Source organism: Akebia trifoliata, unplaced genomic scaffold (genome assembly GCF_017979445.1).
Source record: "Akebia trifoliata isolate Shusen 1 unplaced genomic scaffold, ASM1797944v1 Contig00618_ERROPOS100761, whole genome shotgun sequence".
NCBI lineage: Eukaryota > Viridiplantae > Streptophyta > Magnoliopsida > Ranunculales > Lardizabalaceae > Akebia > Akebia trifoliata.
Genome location: NW_028237133.1, coordinates 76,108 through 95,381, shown reverse-complemented (window position 1 = coordinate 95,381; position 19,274 = coordinate 76,108). Strand labels below are relative to the sequence as shown.

The 19,274-nt window shown below is 31.3% G+C and overlaps 1 protein-coding gene across 1 annotated transcript; it reads right to left on the bottom strand.

Moving 5' to 3' along the window:
• Positions 1–447: 447 nt before the first annotated feature.
• Positions 448–18,566, bottom strand: LOC147381209 (alpha-glucosidase-like). Its single transcript, XM_086430723.1, has 5 exons — positions 18,304–18,566; positions 5,926–6,629; positions 3,947–4,177; positions 2,615–3,261; positions 448–2,377 (listed from the first exon to the last, which is right to left on the bottom strand). The coding sequence occupies exons 1-5, from the start codon at positions 18,549–18,551 to the stop codon at positions 1,496–1,498; spliced, it is 2,712 nt and encodes a 903-aa protein (XP_086286849.1). The 5' UTR covers positions 18,552–18,566; the 3' UTR covers positions 448–1,495.
• Between the last annotated feature and the right edge of the window lie 708 nt (positions 18,567–19,274).

Genomic DNA, 19,274 nt, shown 5'->3' with positions numbered 1-19,274 from the left:
ATCCCCAACAGGTTTTAAAAAAAGAAGAAAAACATTGGAAGACATCACAAGGCTCTCTGGTGGGGGTAAGACAGCCCATTTGCTATCATGCTTATCGACATTGTCATGGACTTAGTGCATTGGCTTGGATCAGTAAGATACTCAACATCAAGGGAACCTTAACATCTCATCCATCCCACCTTATTGTTATTGTGCTTATGTATTGTCGATCCTAGGTCCCTTGCTTTGGGTTAAGATTCTAATAACTTTAAAAACTATTTGATTTCAAGAAACACAAGGAAGAGTTCAAGTAAAAAAGGCTTCTAATTAACTGTTTGTATCAAATCAAAACAGTTTCACAATATCTAATAACTAACCAAAATTATCAATTTCAACATAGCAATTATAGAACCTCAAATCTAAAACTGTTTATCCCTAAATAATCTTGTAAATAACTTAGATAAACAGTAAAAAATTGCCCACTTTCCAATAAATCAAGCAAAAATAAAATTACCATTAACTGTCAAAGCATTAACAATAGGCCCCTTAGCGCTTATGTTGATCTCCACAGCAATAGCCCTAACTCTAGAATTCTTCAAATTAATCCTCCATGGATGAGGTCGTTCTCAAACTCAACTGATTGATTTCTTCAGATGGATACTTCAATCGATCAATCCTACAAGCAGTAGCGGCGATCTTACAACCACCCATGGCAAGATCAAAGCAGAATTCACAGTCAATTCTTGAAGAAGCACCTCCATGGCTCAACGTTAAGAAATCTCTTGGAATTTTCCGCCATGGATTTGATTTTTCTTACATTTGAAGATCATCATTGTTTGTTTCCTTGATTGATCATCACTCGCTTGAGAGAAACTTGAGTTTCAGTTTGCCGATCGAAGGTCCAAATGTAAATCAAGTTGTGATGGAGTGAAAGAGGGCGTGAAGGATGAGAGTCGTCGATCGGAGCTAACATTGTCAATGGTAATGGCTGCTGTTGAAGGTGGGTTGTCTGAGGGTTAGGGCTGTGTGAGGTTCTGTCGAGAAGAAGACAGTAACAATTGGATGGGGATATGAGCTGTAATTTGTTCGGAGTAAAAGGGACATTTCAATAATTTCCCACGAGCCGTTTTTTCGGTGATAGATTCTCCCACAAACATGAATGGTAAAAGCACCCTTCATCCGTTTTTAATATTTGCTTTTAAAAACGTAAATTTATGATGCAATTCTTGTTATTAAACAACAATCAACGATAAAAAAGCGTTTTATTGATGCAAAAGCTTAAAAAAAACGCTTTTACAATCGTTATCAAACACCTCCTAAGTTACTCCATTTATATTGATAGAAAGAAAATATTCACCAAGACTGATTAAATATAAGTTACTTCATTTATATTGGTTCACTAAAGCGAACCGATTTTATTACAAAATCTGATTAAACCTGATCAGACATCGGTTTGGTCCGGTTTGTAGACACTTATTAAGTTCCAAAATCTTGAAAATGGCACACAAGATTTTGATTAGCTGATTTGCAACTTTAAATCAAACTCTTCTCCAATAATCAAAGCCAGTCCAGTAATTTCTGCAATACCAAACGTTCCCTTCCAATTCAAATTCACTCTCATCCTTGAATCACCATTCAATTTTGTCCCCTTAACATCCAACATATACCCTTTGAACATACCATTCTTTTTCAAACCCAAGATAGTCACCTTTTCTATGACCCACTTCTGACTCACAGCAAAACTCCCATTCACCACCTCTGATCCAATCTTGATCTCATTACCTACAACTGTGCTGAAAAACTTCACTAAACTCCATCTCCCTCCTTCCCCACCCATCTCTACATCCTCACCATCATCCATGAATACTTCTCCAATGGCTTTACCACCACTGTCAACTACTACCAAAAGATGGAATCCTGTTATTCGGGCTGCTTGTGTCGTCATGGCTTCTCCTTGCATGGCTAGAATATTCCCTTCCCGAACGTGTACATTTATATGGTCAAATGGGGCATTGAGTTTGACGTAATTCCCATATGTTACACTCACCGATTGTGAATAGTTGAAGAGATCAAACCAAGTTCCTGTTGGGAAGTATGCCTCAACAGCAACAACTCCAGGTTTCAATACTGGAGACACCATTACACCTTCACCGATTAAAAACTGTGTGCTGATTCCATAGGTTTGGACATCATCAGGGAATGAGAAGAAAAGTGGCCGTGCAATGGGGGTCCCAATAGTGTGTGCTTTGTACATTAATGTGTAGAAGTAGGGGAGTAGTCTGTATCGGAGCCCAAGTGACTTCTTCGCTGATTTGGTAACAGAATCCCATAGATAAAGCTCTTGTCGGCTTGATTGAATGTCTGAGTGATCTCTTGCAAAGGGATAAAATGCTCCAAGCTGCATTGAAATAAAGTTTAGTGAGTCACAATCTCATAACACAAGCAACACTTTGTGAGTCCCTATGATTTAATTACCTAAATCAAACATTATTCTAACAATCATAAAGGAAGAAATATAACCAAGAAAATGAAGAATGTGAGGATTGGCATGTGGACTTAGTATGTCAACTTATTTAAAGCAAAAAAAAATCTTACTTTATTTTTCTTGTAGAAATTAATGTTAATCCAACATTACCTGAATCCAACGTCGACAAAGCTCCTCAGTTGTGTCTCCAGAAAATCCACATATATCAGCTCCAACCATTGGAATCCCAAATAACCCAGAGTTCAAAATAGATGGAATTGAATATTGTAGGTCCTCCCATGTGGCAGCATTGTCGCCAGTCCAATGTGCTGTGTACTTTCCAGATCCAATAAAAGTTGATCTGGAGAGTATGAATGGTCTTTTGTGGATCAGTTTAACTAAAGCTGTATTTGTAGCTTTGCATTCTAGGAGGCCATAGACGTTGTGGACATTGTACTCAGTTATATTACCTGAGTGAAGAGCTGTTGCTGGGATGGTTTTGTTATTGATGGGTCGTTGGATTCCAGCATTGTTGATAGTATAGGGAGGGCTATCAAGGGTAGAAGAAGGGGAGGGTTCAGAGGTAATGAAGTTGGATATCTCATTCATGTCCAGCCAGAGACCATCAAAGGGGATAATCTTCCAGAATTGTGCAATCTCATTACCCCAGTAGATTCCCGTGTTAGGATTTAGGAAATCGGGGAAGTAGACAGGTCCCGGCCACACTTCACCTAAGTAAGGGGTTCCATCACGTTTTATGAATATATCAGCTTTCATGCCTCGGATATATGTTCCATATGTGTCATTCACACTGATACCTGAGGAAGAATATTGAAAGTAATAAGTTGTTACGCAACAGAACATCTCTATTTGGAACTCCCCGAATAAGGTAAGGGTTTTCTACACAGATACTAGAGAAAGAAGTCTCCACCATGCATGGTAGTTGTAATCATAGTTACTAATAGAGATAAGGTGCATGGATTATAATAATGTGCATGAGATACATTATATCAACATGAATACTACTTATCTCTATTAGTTACCAAGTCAGAATACAGGTTTAAAACGTAAATAAAAAGTTCTTAAAAAATGACCAAAAGAAAAGAGTCATGATTTTCTAACTCCCCCCTCTGACAAACTCTCCTCACGTGGATGTGCATAGAACCATAGATTTTCCTTTTGATACACAACTGCACATCCCCATAAAAGTGAACCACAAGCCACCAAAAAAAAAAAAAAAACAACTTTTGAAACATGCAACTAATTAAAAAAATCATATTTTATTAAAAATGTTAATTTTTTTACTAGTTTTATTGTTAGAAAAATGCATTTTTTTTTAAATGCCATTTCTTGTGACCATTGCTGTGATGAAGGGCCAAATCATAAGCAACCAGGCTACAAAAGTTGACCACATGCTAAAAACTTGCATTGTGTAGACTACTCAAATTCCTTTGAAGCAACAAACAAGTCAGCCGAGTTAGGAGTCAAAGTTTCTTTTCTTACCAGGGTCTAATATGAGCACATATTTCTGTCCATTCTGGTGAAGTCGATCAACAAATTTCTTCATCTGGTCTGCCGGAAAGTTGACAGGATCAAGAGTGAAATCCTTATGTCCGTCCATGTGATCGATATCTGTCCACATAACTTCAAGAGGAATTCCAGCTTTGGCATAACCAGCAACCACACCCTCAAGATCAGACACGTTTTTGTACCCATATCTGCACTGGTGAAATCCTATAAAACAAAACCACAAAACGCATGAATAATTAAGTAAATTCAAGCAAACCTAATGTAATGTTGAGATACAAAATTCCTCTCTCCTATCACAAAGTTGTTCATGCGGAGCTCATGTGAATTAGAAGATACTCCCCATGCATTTGTCATAGATGGAGTTGCTGGTCACTTGTTCAAATTTAGTGTGTGGGAAGTCTGCGTTGACGGCCTCTACATGTTGATTTTGTATGGCCTCATCGTTATGGTCTATTTTTATTTTTTTACAATGGCATAAGCCTTTGAGATCATTTTCTCACTGAAAACATACCTGGTGGTTTATCAGTAGATTTCAGAAGATGATATAGTAAGGGTCACAAGGAACAAGAGGGCCTTTTAGCCATTCAAACATGGTCTTCTATTGGAGACTAACAAAATATACATGTCATCAAAATCTTGCTCCCCCCCACCCTCCAAAAAAAATTTTATTTTTTGGCCAACAGATTGAAGAGGTGAAAGGCGGAATCTTGGTTGAAAATAAAGGGTTTTTGGCAAAACTTTGAAGGCTTGGTCATTTTCCAATATTCTTTTCATTGAAGAAGTTGAGGAGTATGCCATCAGTTTGAAAACCTCGCCGGTATCTTAACTAATCTCCAAAATCAGGAGTGGAATGTCTAATTCACACTTAAAACAATGGGAAGCCTTCAGAGGCCTTAAGAGAGCCAAACATTTTTCAATATATGGGCTAGAAGTTTTGGAATGAGCTGATTTTTTGTGAGGATGATCTTTATAGTGAGATCATCCTCACAAAAAAATCAGCCCATTCTGAAACTTCTAACCCCATCAAAAGTTGTTTACAATTAAATGACAGTCCATGATTCTTCAACTTGTAAACTAGGGTTAGAAGTTTCAGAATGGGTTGATTTTTTGTGAAGATGATCTCCTCACTATAGAGATCATCCTCACAAAAAATCAGCCCATTCTGAATCTTCTAGCCTATATATTGAAAAATGTTTGGCACGATATATATATATATATATATATATATATGTGAGTTATGGTAGCATAACTTAGTCGGGGAAGGATCCTCTGTGGTGCTTCTTTCCTGCAGTACCATGTAGTTCGGTTAGACGGTTGAGAACGCACTACCAAAATCCCTTTGTTGAATTGTTGGAGTTCAACAACCATTCAATTTCAATCCAATCGGCAAGACATAAAAAAGAGAGTTTTGTTTAAAAAAAATTCAAACCTGATACAAACCATAATCACTACATGGCTGATGGTTTAGATATTAATTTTCAGCCTGAGATCACCACTGTTGAAAGAGTACTACAGGGTACTACAGGGTACTACAGGGAAGAAGTACCACAGAGGATCGGCTCCAAACTTAGTCATACTACCACCCTTACAGAGATTTGATATGCTCAAATTAATGGTCTGCCACGTGGTCATGTAACACTTACTATTCTATAGTTCATGGCCTAGATCAGATTCTTTTAAAAAAATCTTAAATTTTTTTTTCCCTGATCAAAGGCCGTTGAACTTCAAAATTTGGATCCAATGGTTAAATCACTTTTTTTCCTTTCTACTTAGAATTTTATACTTTACATTCACAAGGCATCTGATCAATGTTTTCGGCTGTCAATAAACGTGGAATGTAGATTTTAAGTGATGGGATGCAATCAGTTCAAGGTGGTTTGCAAGTAATCACTCGCTAAAAGTAACTAGAATTTAAAAAAAAATATAAATAAATAAAGATCTTGGCGGCTTACCGAAGGACCAATAAGGCATTGGTGTAGGCAAGCCAATGAGCTCTGTATATTGCTGCATAACAGATTTTGGTGATGGTCCAGCAAAGAAGTAGAAATCAAGAACACCTCCAATAACCTTATAACTTATCTTAGATCCTTCATAAACAATATCCATCCCATTACTATTAACCAACACCACACCATGAGTCATCCCTGCAGAACCTTTCCCATCTCCACACTTCGATCTCACATCCATGTAAAACGGATGAGACCCATAAAGATTCACATCTAGATCAGCACTAGCAATATCAGCATTCCACAGTGTCAGTGTCTGGTTGTGTGTCAGACGGAATGACGACTTTGTATGTTCTCCTAAGCCATAAATAGATGATCTATCAGCCGGAAGTGATGATGATATCTGTATGTATTGGTCTTTGAATACGAGTGTGGTGGTGTCGGTATCTGACACTTTGGGTGATGTGTCGAAGAGGGTGTCGTTGTTTGAGTGACGAGTAATGGAGAATGTGAAGGGGTTGGTGTGGAGAGTGAGGATGAGATCGGATTGTGGGATGGAGAGGAAGTAGTTTTGAGAGATGGGTTGGTGGTTTTCTGATAGGGATCTGTGGGGGAGGTATGTAATGTGAGGAAGGATTTCTTGTGGGATTTCCCATCTTTGTTTGTTGGAATCAGTTATTTTGATTCTCAATCTGTTATTGGTCTCAAAGCTGCAAAGAAAAGGAGGGAACAATTATTGAAAGATTATTAAATGTTAGTCTTAATCATAATTACAAAATTCGTAAACTTCTCCGAATAAGGAACAACCCATTAAATTAGTGAGTCGATGATTTATTGATTATTCACCAAATATGGGAACATTTATGTCCTTGAACCTCGAATACACACAACTCACAAAATTTTCTTGAATATTTTACAAAACTTCTGTAAAATAATCAAACTAAATCCCCACTAAATAATTTCCGAATTCAATCTTGATTATTATGAACCTACCCAATGTTTAAGAACTCAATACCCATGTATTTTTACTTCTCAAAATCGTAATAAAGCTCTCCCATTTTAAGCTCTTTAAGCTTCAATCCATTGTTCTCAACCTCACCTTCGTCCCTCTAGATCATTCTTAATTTTAATATCCAAATTTCCATCATCTTTTACTTCAAAAATCCTAACTTGTTCTTAAGGTTTTAAGGTCAAAAGTATAGATATAGAGTTTTCAATGCATTGAATCGAATAAAAAAATCTGATCCTTTTCGATCTGATAAATATGGTCAGGATAAAGGATTTGGATTTTGATAAAGACATGGTCCGATGATGAATCAATCTGATAAGTTCTCAGATCAATATTGGATCAACCATCATCCAATCCAATAAATAGCCGATTTGTTAGTGTTTGAAATATATAAATATGTATTACTTTTTTATTAAAGCATATGGTGGATACTTTATTTTATTTATGCTTTTATTAAACCAAAAGGGATATGAGTAGGGCCAATTCAATTAAAAAATAATGAATTTTGGGATTGATCTGGAACAATATATATCATACTATATCAGGTTCAAACTTAAAAATAACATATTTGATCAGGTTCAGGTTTGGCCTGTGCCTAATAAATTCCTTATCGAATTAGTATAAATTAGTAACAATCTGATCTGTTGAGAGCCCTATGTATATATATATATATATATATATACTCTTAAAGTTGTGAAGAAGATGGTAAATTTGTTTCGAAGGTTGAAGTAGATAAAATTTTGAGGTTGCAGAGTAGGTTGAAAACATTTACCAAGAGGATAGAAGATAAATTGGTTTTGCAAAGAAAAATCAAGGTCATGTCTTCAGGGTATTTAGGTCATTTTTCATAAGTTTATTAGGGAATACAAGATCAAGGGACTTGTCACCATTTTGAACACATGGACATCTCAAATGTTCACCTAAACGGGAGGGCTGTGTCTAAATTGCCCAAACTACCTGGTCCCAAAACCAGTCCAAGGAATCTGGATCTTAGTGCAACCATGTTTTGGAAACTCGGTATTTCAAGCTGATACTGAGTTAACTCTCTCAGGTCATTCCATTTTTGATGATTTAAATCACTTAACTAAATTTATTATCTTTACCATTATAATGAGAGAAGGTGGTTGTACACCAAATTTTGAGTGGTTATAAATGCTTTTACTTTTCTATTTAAATTTAAAATAATTAAGGTCATTTTGGTCAAAATATCAAAAAAGTTATTTCCTCTTGTAATAATGCAAAATCTATTCGTCGCATTGATACCAAATTACAGGATCTTTGCTAAATTGGGAATTGAGAATATTTGATGGGAATTAAGAATATTCGCTAAATTGGGAATATTTGATAAATTGGAAGTACTTGGAATATTTGGAAGGAGTATGATAGTATGAAGAAGACAAAGGTTTGATCGTATGAAGTATGGAAAGTTTGGTGGTATGAAGGATGGATAAGGAATGAAAGAAGAAAGGATAAATGATAGAGAAGTAAAAGAAGAGGATATTATTTCTTTGTCTCCTCTCAGAAGTGATTTCGTTGATTTATAGAGGATTTGGTTTAAGAGAATTGAAAATTGTTTGAAGTCCGGAAGATTCTAGAATTTCAAAAAAATTTAAATTATTTTAAAATCCGGAAGATTCACAAATGTTTGTTAATAATTAACGTTACTATTTGTTAATAGCAACTAATGCCTGAGTGAATAATAAACACTATTCATCGCATGACTTTGTGACTTATAACGCATGAGTGAACAGTAAACACTATTCATCGCATGACATACTTTTCACATGCATATAGACTTTTTACATACAGATTTTTTGAGATACTTATACATATTAAACATATTAAATATATATCAGAAGTGGAAGTACTCTTCGTTTTCGTTGTCTGAGATGCTTTGTTGAAAATCTGAAGAGGACTGTGTTGTTATCAATCATTTAGTAGAGATTGAATCTTTGAGAAATTGTAGCTTGTTTGAGATTTTTTGCATTTGTCTGATGGCTAATGCAAAGTCTTAAAAAGAAATTGTTGTAGGCGATGATGCTGGAGTTGTTGCAGAGAAGACTATAGCTTAGGCATACGATTTTGTTTGGACCTTTGATAACTTCAAAAATTCTAATGGAGATAATTTATTTTTAAGAGATTCAAGAATTACCTTGTTTTGACCATATTTGTTTCACTATTTCACATAAGTGTTTCAGAAAAATGAAGGGAAATAATCTAACGATTCTTTTGAATAATGTCATTTGAAAATCCATGGACAACTTGTGTAAGTAAGGTAGAGCATATTTTTATAGTTCATTTCTTCAATTTAAATCTATTGTTGTTGAAGAAATCTTTAAATTGAAGAATTTAAACGTTTTAGAGGATATCAAGAGTGACTCCAAAATATTGCCACCATTATGAATAGGACTAGTATGATATTTGATTGTTGAATTTTTGACAAAATTGTAACCACGAATAAGATTCTTTGGAATTTTGTATGGGAAGAATAAATTCTCAAGTACTTTGATAATCCCAATAAGTGTAAGGGATTTGCTCATTATTAGGAGATTTAACATATTTGGAGGCTCCCCCATTCATAAGATGAAATAATCTTTTGAATTTTAAATTTTTAATATGCAATCTCACCTTCTTGATCAAGGGTGTGAGATATTATTGCATTTTGAGGTTGGGTTAAAATGGGTTCATAGAATTTTGACGAAAGATTTGACTGTCTTGGATTAAAGAGATGTTTTTCAAGAAACAATTGACTTTGGATTTGAGATACAGTCATAAATTCAAATTTCTTTGGAGATAAGGTAAAAATTGCTTAACTGATTTTTAAATATATTCTAATTTTAGAGAGATCGGAGAAAATCGAGAAGGAGAAATTTGAATTTCTATAGAAATTTTCTCCTTACCATTTGATTTATTTTGACTTTTGGATGAACTCATTGAGACTTTTAAAGAAATTCTCTAGTTAAAAAATCAAGAAGACAATTTTGAAAATTAGGAATAAATTCTATATCAAATTCAAAAATTATAAGGCATACCATCTGGCAAAAATTTGTTTTGATGCAAGGATTTTGACATCTTATTCTAAAATACTTTTTACAGATTTGCAATCAACTTTTAATGATAATTTTTTGTTTAAAACGTTACTTTAAAATTTTAAAATTGTTACGACAATTGTTAGAATCTCTTTTCTAATTGTTGAATAATTTTGTTGACAAGGATTCTAAATTCTCGTGGTATATCTAACAATTTGTTCTTCATTTTTTAGTATTTTTTGGATCAAAATTCCTCTATAACATATTTCAGAGGCATCTGTTTGAATTATTTTGGATAATTCTAGATCTTGAATATGTAAACAAGGTAAGAATTTGATAGTTTGTTTAATTTTTTGAATAGCTAAACTATGGCTTGCTGTTCATATCTTTTTCTTTTTTTTTTTTCATTCTTCTGTGACTTTATGAGAAATTCAAAGAGAAGTTTGCGTTTTTTTTTTTTTTTATAGATTTTTTATGAAATTGAGAACATAATTAAGGCTTCTTAAAAATCTTTGTAATTGTTTCTTATCAGTTATTTCTTTAGAAAATTTATCAACAAATTGTATCACATGGTTTACAGGTGTATATGTTTTATTTTCAAAGAAAAATTCTAGAAACTGTATTTTTGTTTGAAATAAATTAATTTTCCTTTGGGAAATAACAAGTCCATTTTTTAAAATCACTTTTACAAATATATAAAGATGTTTCTAGTAGGCATCTATATTTTGAGAAAAAAACGAGAATATCGTCCATACAGACAAGGATAAATTTTGAATAACTGGAAAATATGTCATTCATTATATTTTAAAATTCATTTAGGACATTTTTTAATCCAAAGGACATTACATTCCACTCGTAATGTCCAAAATGAGCTATGAAGGTAGTTTTGTATTTATCAGACTCTTGTATTTGCATTTGCTAAAATCCTGATTTTAGATCGAATTTTGAAAAAACATTTGCATTGGTGAGTTGGTCAATAAGGTCCTGTTTATTAGGAACATGATATCTTATAGATTGTAATACTTTATTAAGGGATTTATAATATATTATAAGTCTTGGAGCACTTTTTTCTAGTTTAATTGCATTTTCAACATAAAAAGTACCACAACTCCAAGGAGATTTAGATCTTCTAATTAATTTCTTATCAAGAAGGTCTTCAATTTTTTTTTTTTTTTTTTTTTGACATAATTCTAGGTACCTAGAATTCATTTGAATTGATCAAGCTTTTGTAGGAATATTTTTTCATTAAAAGATGAAATATAGGGAAGAGCAACTTGATGAGTTTTCCTATGCCAAAAAGCACTGGGAATATCAAAACAAGAAGTTTGTATTAATTGTTTTTCAAAAAATTTATCTTTGTTTGTATTTTTGGAGAATTGATATCTTATTGTATTTTTGAAATATTTTTTCTTGGTTGACAAAGTTTAGTTGTTTTTTTTTTTTTTATTGAATTAAATTTATTAAAAGATCAACTTGTCCAAATGTAAAAGGAGATATGAAGTTAAAGAGAACTTTTTCATTTCCAAGCTTATAGAGGATCCCTTGTGGGGTCATTACTAATGGTTGGATTTGATTGAGAAAATGAGTGTTAAGTATTACTTCTTGTTGTAAGGCTGGGACAACAAGAAAAGGATCTAGGAGGCAAATCTTTTGTTTACAAACAAAGGAATCTGTTATTTTTTATTTAAGATAAATAAGTTTACTAGTAGTCATTGATAAAGATGTTTGTGTTGGCTTGCAGAGAAAGAGGAATCAAGTCTTCTCTAATGCAATTAATATTGGCTCCAGAATCAATAAGAGCGATGAATTTTTGAAAAAAATTTGAGTTTTAATTGTAATTGAAGTATACCATTTTTAATAGGTAAATTAGATTATAGCATTAAGAAATTGATTGTTTTGATCTTTAGGATCAGAAAGTTTATCTGAATCAGCTTGGTGATCAAATATCATTTTTAATTTTGCTACTTGCTCTTTTAAGATTCTAATTTCTTCCTTTAATAGATTAATTTGTTGTTATAAATTAGAGAGAATGACTAAAGAGGTAGTTTCTTTTGAAGGAATTTAATTGAATTTTGAATAAATATCTCTTAGTGAATATATGGGAGTTGAAGTAGGAGTTGGAATTTTTTCTGAGAAATGTTTATTTTGATTTTTTTGATTTTCTAATATTTGTATCAAATGTTAATTGCGTTGGTCTTTATCAGGAATTTCATCTAATATTTTTAACAATAATTTTTCGTTTTCTGTTAAAATATTTAGTTGAAGTATATTTATTGAAGATGATGAGGATGAGATTGAGTCTAGATGTTAAGGGAACTCACAATTATCTTCTGAGGAAGAATGGGATTCTTCAAAAGAAGACAATTGTACTTCATTAACTTTTTTATTAAAACTTTTAGGATTGCTCCATGGCCAAGTGTTCGACATTTATAGCAGATAATTGATTTGGATTCTTTTTCTATTTTTTTACTTTTATTTTATTAGAACTAGGATTTGATTTTCCTTTTGAATATTTTCTTGAGAATTTTTTAGGAGAATATGATGATGTTTTCTTCAAAATTATTGGTTTTTTTGTTTTTGTCTTATTTTTACAAAGGGTGCTAGAAATATTTCTTTTCCAAATTGATAGCAAAAGTCTCCTAATTTTTTACGAGATATTTTTTCTATTTGCTTTTTAAGCTTTAAGTCTGAGCAAAACTTTAGACCTATCATATTAACTCTTTGTATAAGTACACCAAAGGTGAACTGGGTATATTTGATGCTATCAGAATTGCCTTTGAAATTTTATCAAATCTTTTCAGCAAATAATGGTGGTAGACTAGATATAAACTTTTTTTTTTTTTTTTCAGAAAAGATCATTACATCCAAGTATTTGATAAAGTTTGGCTAAGAAAATATATTTATACCATCTAAAATCAATTAAAGTTGGATATTTAAGACTCATTAAGATTTCTCGATCTTTTTGTCCTAAATCATCAAATCTACCATTAAAAATATAGAGAATGTTTGAAAGAAAGGGATCTGGAATTTGATTTCCTTTATCATCTAACTTAGGACTGCCATCTTCATCTAATTTGACGTGATCAAGAATACTATCTCTTTAGGCTTAGTTTAACATATTGTTCCACCATCCGTAGAGTTGACCAGTAAACCCGCCTACAATGGTCTTGTAGTATGGGTTCTAATAAATTATAACGGTTACACGTATTTGCAAACACAATCATTTGAAAGAGAGTGTTCATTATTTGATAATCAGTGAATCCATCTATGTTCTTCCATTTGTAGAGTTCATTCACATTATAATGTTTTGTTGGATTTAGTTTCTCTTCAAATTGGACATCAATTAGTGTTGGTCATCGATAATAATACTTTATTTTTTAGTAGAAATTTGATCATGGTTGAAGATAGTTTGATTTTTTGAGTTTCTTAACTTGAAATATTTTTTTTTGTCATTAATAAATTGAGATTCTATATTTTTATTATTAGAAGAAATCGTAAAAAAGGACTCAGAAGAATTTCCTTGTTCTGGTTTTTCTCTTGATTGTTCTGACAAAATAATTATTTTTAAATATCTTTGAATTCTTTTGATTATTTCTTCCAAAACAGATGAAGTTTCTATTGAGGTTAATTCCTTTTGAAGATGAAAATGATTTTGAATATTTTATTTAATTGTTGATGATTCTCCTATGATTTTTATGTTAGGTTTATTTAATAATGATCTTATTTGTTGTCCTAATTGATGAAGATAGGTGTTAGTATAATTATTTTGTTTAACTAGATGAGCTATATCTTTTTGTGTACAAGGAATTTCCTTTTGAAATTGAGATTCAGATTTAAAAAGTGTCGTTATTAAACTAATTGCTTTTATATCTCTAAAAAGAGGAAATTGTGATTCAATTTTCTCATTTTTTATCATTTCTCATATTTGTATTTTTTGTTTTAACATATTTATTGAATGAGACAATTTTAAATTTGTTTGGATTTTTAACTATGTAAATAATGAAATATAAATTTGTTTTTTAGCCATCTCATCAAACCATTTTTCTTTAATCTTCTTTTGTTCCATTCGAGAAAAGTTTTTAAAAAATCATTTGTGTGGCGGATTTTTTAGGATATCAACTTTTAACAATTCTTTATTTATTGTAAACTTTTTTATTTTCAAAACAAATCATATTAACTTGTTTGGATGGACTACCGAAATCACACTCAATACGATTGTATTCAGTTTCAACTTCTTTATGTTTTGGATAAACATGATAAGAAATATGAGTTGAAACAGTATTATATGCTTTGTTGGTCATTTGATTAAATGGTTTTCGAGAGGATGAACTTGTTGATGGTCTGAATACAATGTAGTTATTTTGATTTACTGTATCAATATTAATTTCAATACTATCATCAGAATGTTCAATAATATTTAGCTCAACGGTATCCCATTGAATTTGTTTTGGAGTTATTACAATATTTCTAAAATTTGTTAAAAATAGTGTAGTCAATCTTTTTGTTTGATTTTGATATGTTATGTTACGAATTAAGGACATCATACATTTATAGTAAATTCTATAAATTACTGTGATGTTTTCAACATTTAACATATTAAACCCTTTGGTTTGAACTCTTAGGGTTAAGGATTTTGAAATAGTTTGATCTGTTAAAGAGACAAAGAAATTTGGAAAGCAATTAAAAAAAAAATAAGACCATCATGTTTGCACTTGAATCATTCCTATTAATTGATCTGGAAATTTTATGTTTCTTCGGTCTCTTACATGAGTTATGGTAAAAGTATTAAGGTCTTATCTAGGAAGGGGTACTATTGCTACTTGGATAAAACCAAAATGGATATAATTATATTTTTTTATTTTGAAGTTTTTCCAATAAATTTTGTGGAAGTAAAAAAATATTTTCTATTTTTCTAGAAATTGACATAGATTGCTCTATTGTATTTATTATATAGTCATTTCTTAATTTTAATTTGTAGGGACTCTAGGAATTGTCCAATTTTTTTATTAATTGTTCAATAGTTTTATATGAAATTTCATCATTTTGTTTGATTGAAATTATTTTGATTAGGTCTGTTGAGGAGGTATTGTCTACTTGTAGTTTTCTTTTAAAAGATTTTAAATTATTTATACTCTAACAAGTTGAATTTTAAATATCTTCGTTCTAGTGGTTGGTCCAGGATTTACTATTCGTCTTACGGTAACACTGTCTGTGAGTTTTACTACCCGATTAGGAAACCTCGAACCTAGATCTAAAGATTTTTTAAATTAACCTACTTTAATGAAAAAAATTTAAAATAATTAAGAGAAAATAGAGTATACAATTTAAATAAAAAATAAAACCGATATAAAGGCGGATTCTTGGGTTCTTGACACATTTTTTGCTCAGGGTGATACCTTTAAAATCATGACAAACTTGATTGCCTTTGACCTACCTTTGGATATAGTACTCTGTATTTTGACAATAGAATTTGTACAAATTCAAATAAGATGTGAATAAAATTTGAAATATACCTTCTTTTGAAATAATACAGACTCTTCTGGGTAACTTTTGAAACTTGACTCTGATACGAAATTACAGGATCTTTGCTAAATTGAGAATTGAGAATATTTCTTAAATTGATATAGAATTTCTTCAAAAGCCTCAAAAAGCCAAAACAAATCGAAAGGTAAGGAGAAAATTCCTATAGAAATCCAAATTTCTCCTTTTCATTTTCTTCGATCTCTCCAAAATTAGAATATATTCACAAAACCAATCAAGCAATTTTTACCCTATCTCCAAAGTAATTTGAATTTATGACTTCATCTCACATCCAAAGTCAATTGTTTCTTGGAAAACATCTCTTTAATCTAAGACAGTCAAATCTTTCGTCAAATTTCTATGAAGCCATTTTAATCCAATCTCAAAGTACAATAATATCTCACAACCTTGATCAAGAAGGTGAGATTGCATATTAAAAATTCAAAATTCAAAAGATTATTTCATCTTATGAATGGGGAACATCCTTTTGGACCTCCAAATATGTTAAATTTCCTAAAAATTAGCAAATCCCTTACACCTATTGGGATTATTAATATTCATGGGAATTTATTCTTCTCATACAAAATTCCAAAGGATCTCATTCTTGATTTTTACAATTTTGTCAAAAACTTAACAATCAAATACCATACTAGTCTTATTCACCATGGTGGCAATATTTTGGGACCATTCATGATATCCTTCCTAACGGTCAAATTTCTCAGTTTGAAGATTTCCTAAACAACAATAGATTTAAAGTTTAAAAAATGAACTATTAAATATGCTCTACTTTGCTTATACCAGTTGTCTATGGATTTTCAAATGACATTATTCAAAAGAACTGTTGGATTGTTTCCCTACCTTTTTCCAAACCATTTATGTGAAATGGTGAGACAAATATGATCAAAACAGATAATTCCTAAATCTCCTAAAAAGAAATTGTCTCCATCAAAATTTCCAAAGTTATTAAAGGCCTAAATAAAATCGTACGCACAAGCTACAGTCTCCTTTGCAGTAATTCCAGCATCATCGTCTACAATAATTTCTCCTCAAGACTTTGTACTAGCCATCAAAAAAATGCAAAAAATCTCAAATGAACTACAATATCTCAAAGATTCAATCTCTATTAAAGAATCGATATTAGCACAGTCCTCTTTAGATTCTCATCAAAGCATCTCAAACAACGAAGACAAAGAACACTTTCACTTCTGATATATATTTAATGTGTTTAATATATATAAGTATCTCAAAAAGTCTATATGTATGCGAAAAGTATGTCATGCAATGAATAGTGTTTATTGTTCACTCAAGTGTTAAAAGTCACAAAGTCACGCGATGAATGGTATTTACTATTTACTCACATGTTAGTTACTATTCACAAATAGTAACGTCAATCATTGACAAACATTTGTGTATCTTCCTGATTTCAAAATAATTTAAAATTTTGAAATTCCAGAGTCTTTCGGACTTTGAACAATTTTCAATTCTCTTGACCCAAATCCTCTATAAATTAACAAAACCACCTCTGAGAAGAGATATAGAGGAAAAATATCATCTGAAGGATGGATACGGAAAGAAAAAAAGGAAGGATGAAGGATAGCAAGGTAGAAGAAGAGGATATTTGCATTTTAAGATTCTACCAAAGTGTTGCTTAGTTTTCAAAATTATAAAAATATCATTTCTTTACTATCTAATCTATAATGACCCTCCCATCAATATTTTAGATTACAAATAAACCTCCTTTTGATACATGTGCATTAGTTAATATACATAATTTTTTATTCAAATAGATAATTGAATATAATATGAGATTAGTTTTATTTTTTATTAATATATATATATATATATTCAAAATTGTCGATATTTACTTTGCCTTGTTGCAAAATGGAAGATTAGGTTTATCCTTAAGAGCTTCTATAAGCATCCCAAATTTTACTTATTACACCCCAATTCTTAAATTATTTATCACACTTTAATTAAAGATTAAAATGCATGCATCATTCCAACATTACAACAGTTTGGTTCAAGTTATCACATAACATTAAAAACCATGATAACACAGTCAAACAACTTCAGAGATGCTGATTACAATTAGGATTAAGCTCATATAAATCCCAAATTTAACAAATAGAAAAAGAAAAAAATTAATTAAAGAAAGTAAGGAAAGAGTTTCTATAATTGGCACCCCAACTTTAACTTATTCTAAGCCATTGATTTTTTTTCTTTTAAATTTAATTGGGTGTAGTAAGTAAAAGTTGGGGTGCTACTAGCAACTCTCTTATCCATTGACCGAAAGTCAGCTGTCAGTTTTTATGAATTAAGGTGGAAAATTTAATTTAAAATATTCTTAAAAACTTAAATTAATCAAAATTTAAATAAATTTAAAAATCCATTAATTCATGGAGACAAAGGGTTATTGAGTATTGACTTACCATGAAGGGGAAAACTTAGAGAGCTGCTATTGCCACACCAATTCCTATCTAAATCACCAAGGAATTGCACACGGTTAGGGTGGCGATTGCAAAAGTTGGGGTGGCAATAGAAGCTCTCTAAAATTAATCATGTATTAATTTTCGAAGGGTAAACCTAAAGATTAGAAAATTTTGCAATGGTATTACTAATAAATACTTTAGTAATTAAAAAATAATTATTTTTATTAGAAAAATAAGAAGAAAAAAATCCAGTTGATTTGGTTGAATTTTGTTTACATCTCGATGTGGAACTATTTTTAAAAGCTTTCTATTTCAAATTTTCAACTAAATTACCAAAATTTCACCAAAGTAAATCAAATTTACAATAAGAAAAAAAGTTAATGGTGGGTGTTCTTACCTGGCTAGAAGATCGAGATATTGAACATCAGGTCCAAAGATGGATGAATTCTTTATAAGTCTGAGATTAGCAGTCAACGATTTTCCAGATGGATTCACTTTGATTGATCTGATTGTGTAACCATACCCGATTCTTACTTCTCCCTTTGCATTTGCATTTGCTTTTGATGATGATGATGATGATGATGATGAAAAGAAAGATAGATAAAAGAGAAACAAAAGATGATAAACTTTCGATCTCATTTTCATTTTCCGTTGACTCCGCTCCAGTCCACTGTTGAATGTGACAATAAACTATCCTTCTTATTATCTTTCTCATCGAATAATTATTGGCGTGAAACAAACGGTTGAGATTGGAAGAGAAATGTAAAAGTTTCCTAGAGATTCAGAACTTAGATATGGATATGGATCACATTTTCCATATAGAAAGGACAAATAGATGCCATCTAGAGTCTGATGTGGATTCCGCAAAGATGAGTCCGGCTTGGGTGTTCATAAATCAGAATTGACTAGTTTTCATCAAGGGGAAATAATTAGTGGATGGGCCCTACTAAAAAAAAAAAAAACTGAAAAAGTTATGGTTTTTTTTTTTTTTTTATTAAAACTTTTTACGAGTGTTCTCTACTATTTAGAGAGTCCAAATCTAGGTGAAATAAGGAAAAATATGGGTATATGTAAAAGTATCAATTAATAGATATGACTCTTCAAAAATAGCTAAAGAAAAGCGAAACTCAAAAACCTCAAGAGAACTTTAAGTATTTTTGAAAAAGAATATCGATATGCTTCCTTTATGCTTAATGTCTATGATTAATAAAATAACTTGCCTTACTTATCTACAATTCTAAATAAAGAACATCTCCAGCCTTCTAATATTAACAAAATTCTACTTCAAATCAACTTTTAGAATTTAACTATTACTAATTTACAACATAGGTGACAAAAAAAAAAACTCATATTCTATTATAAGTACTA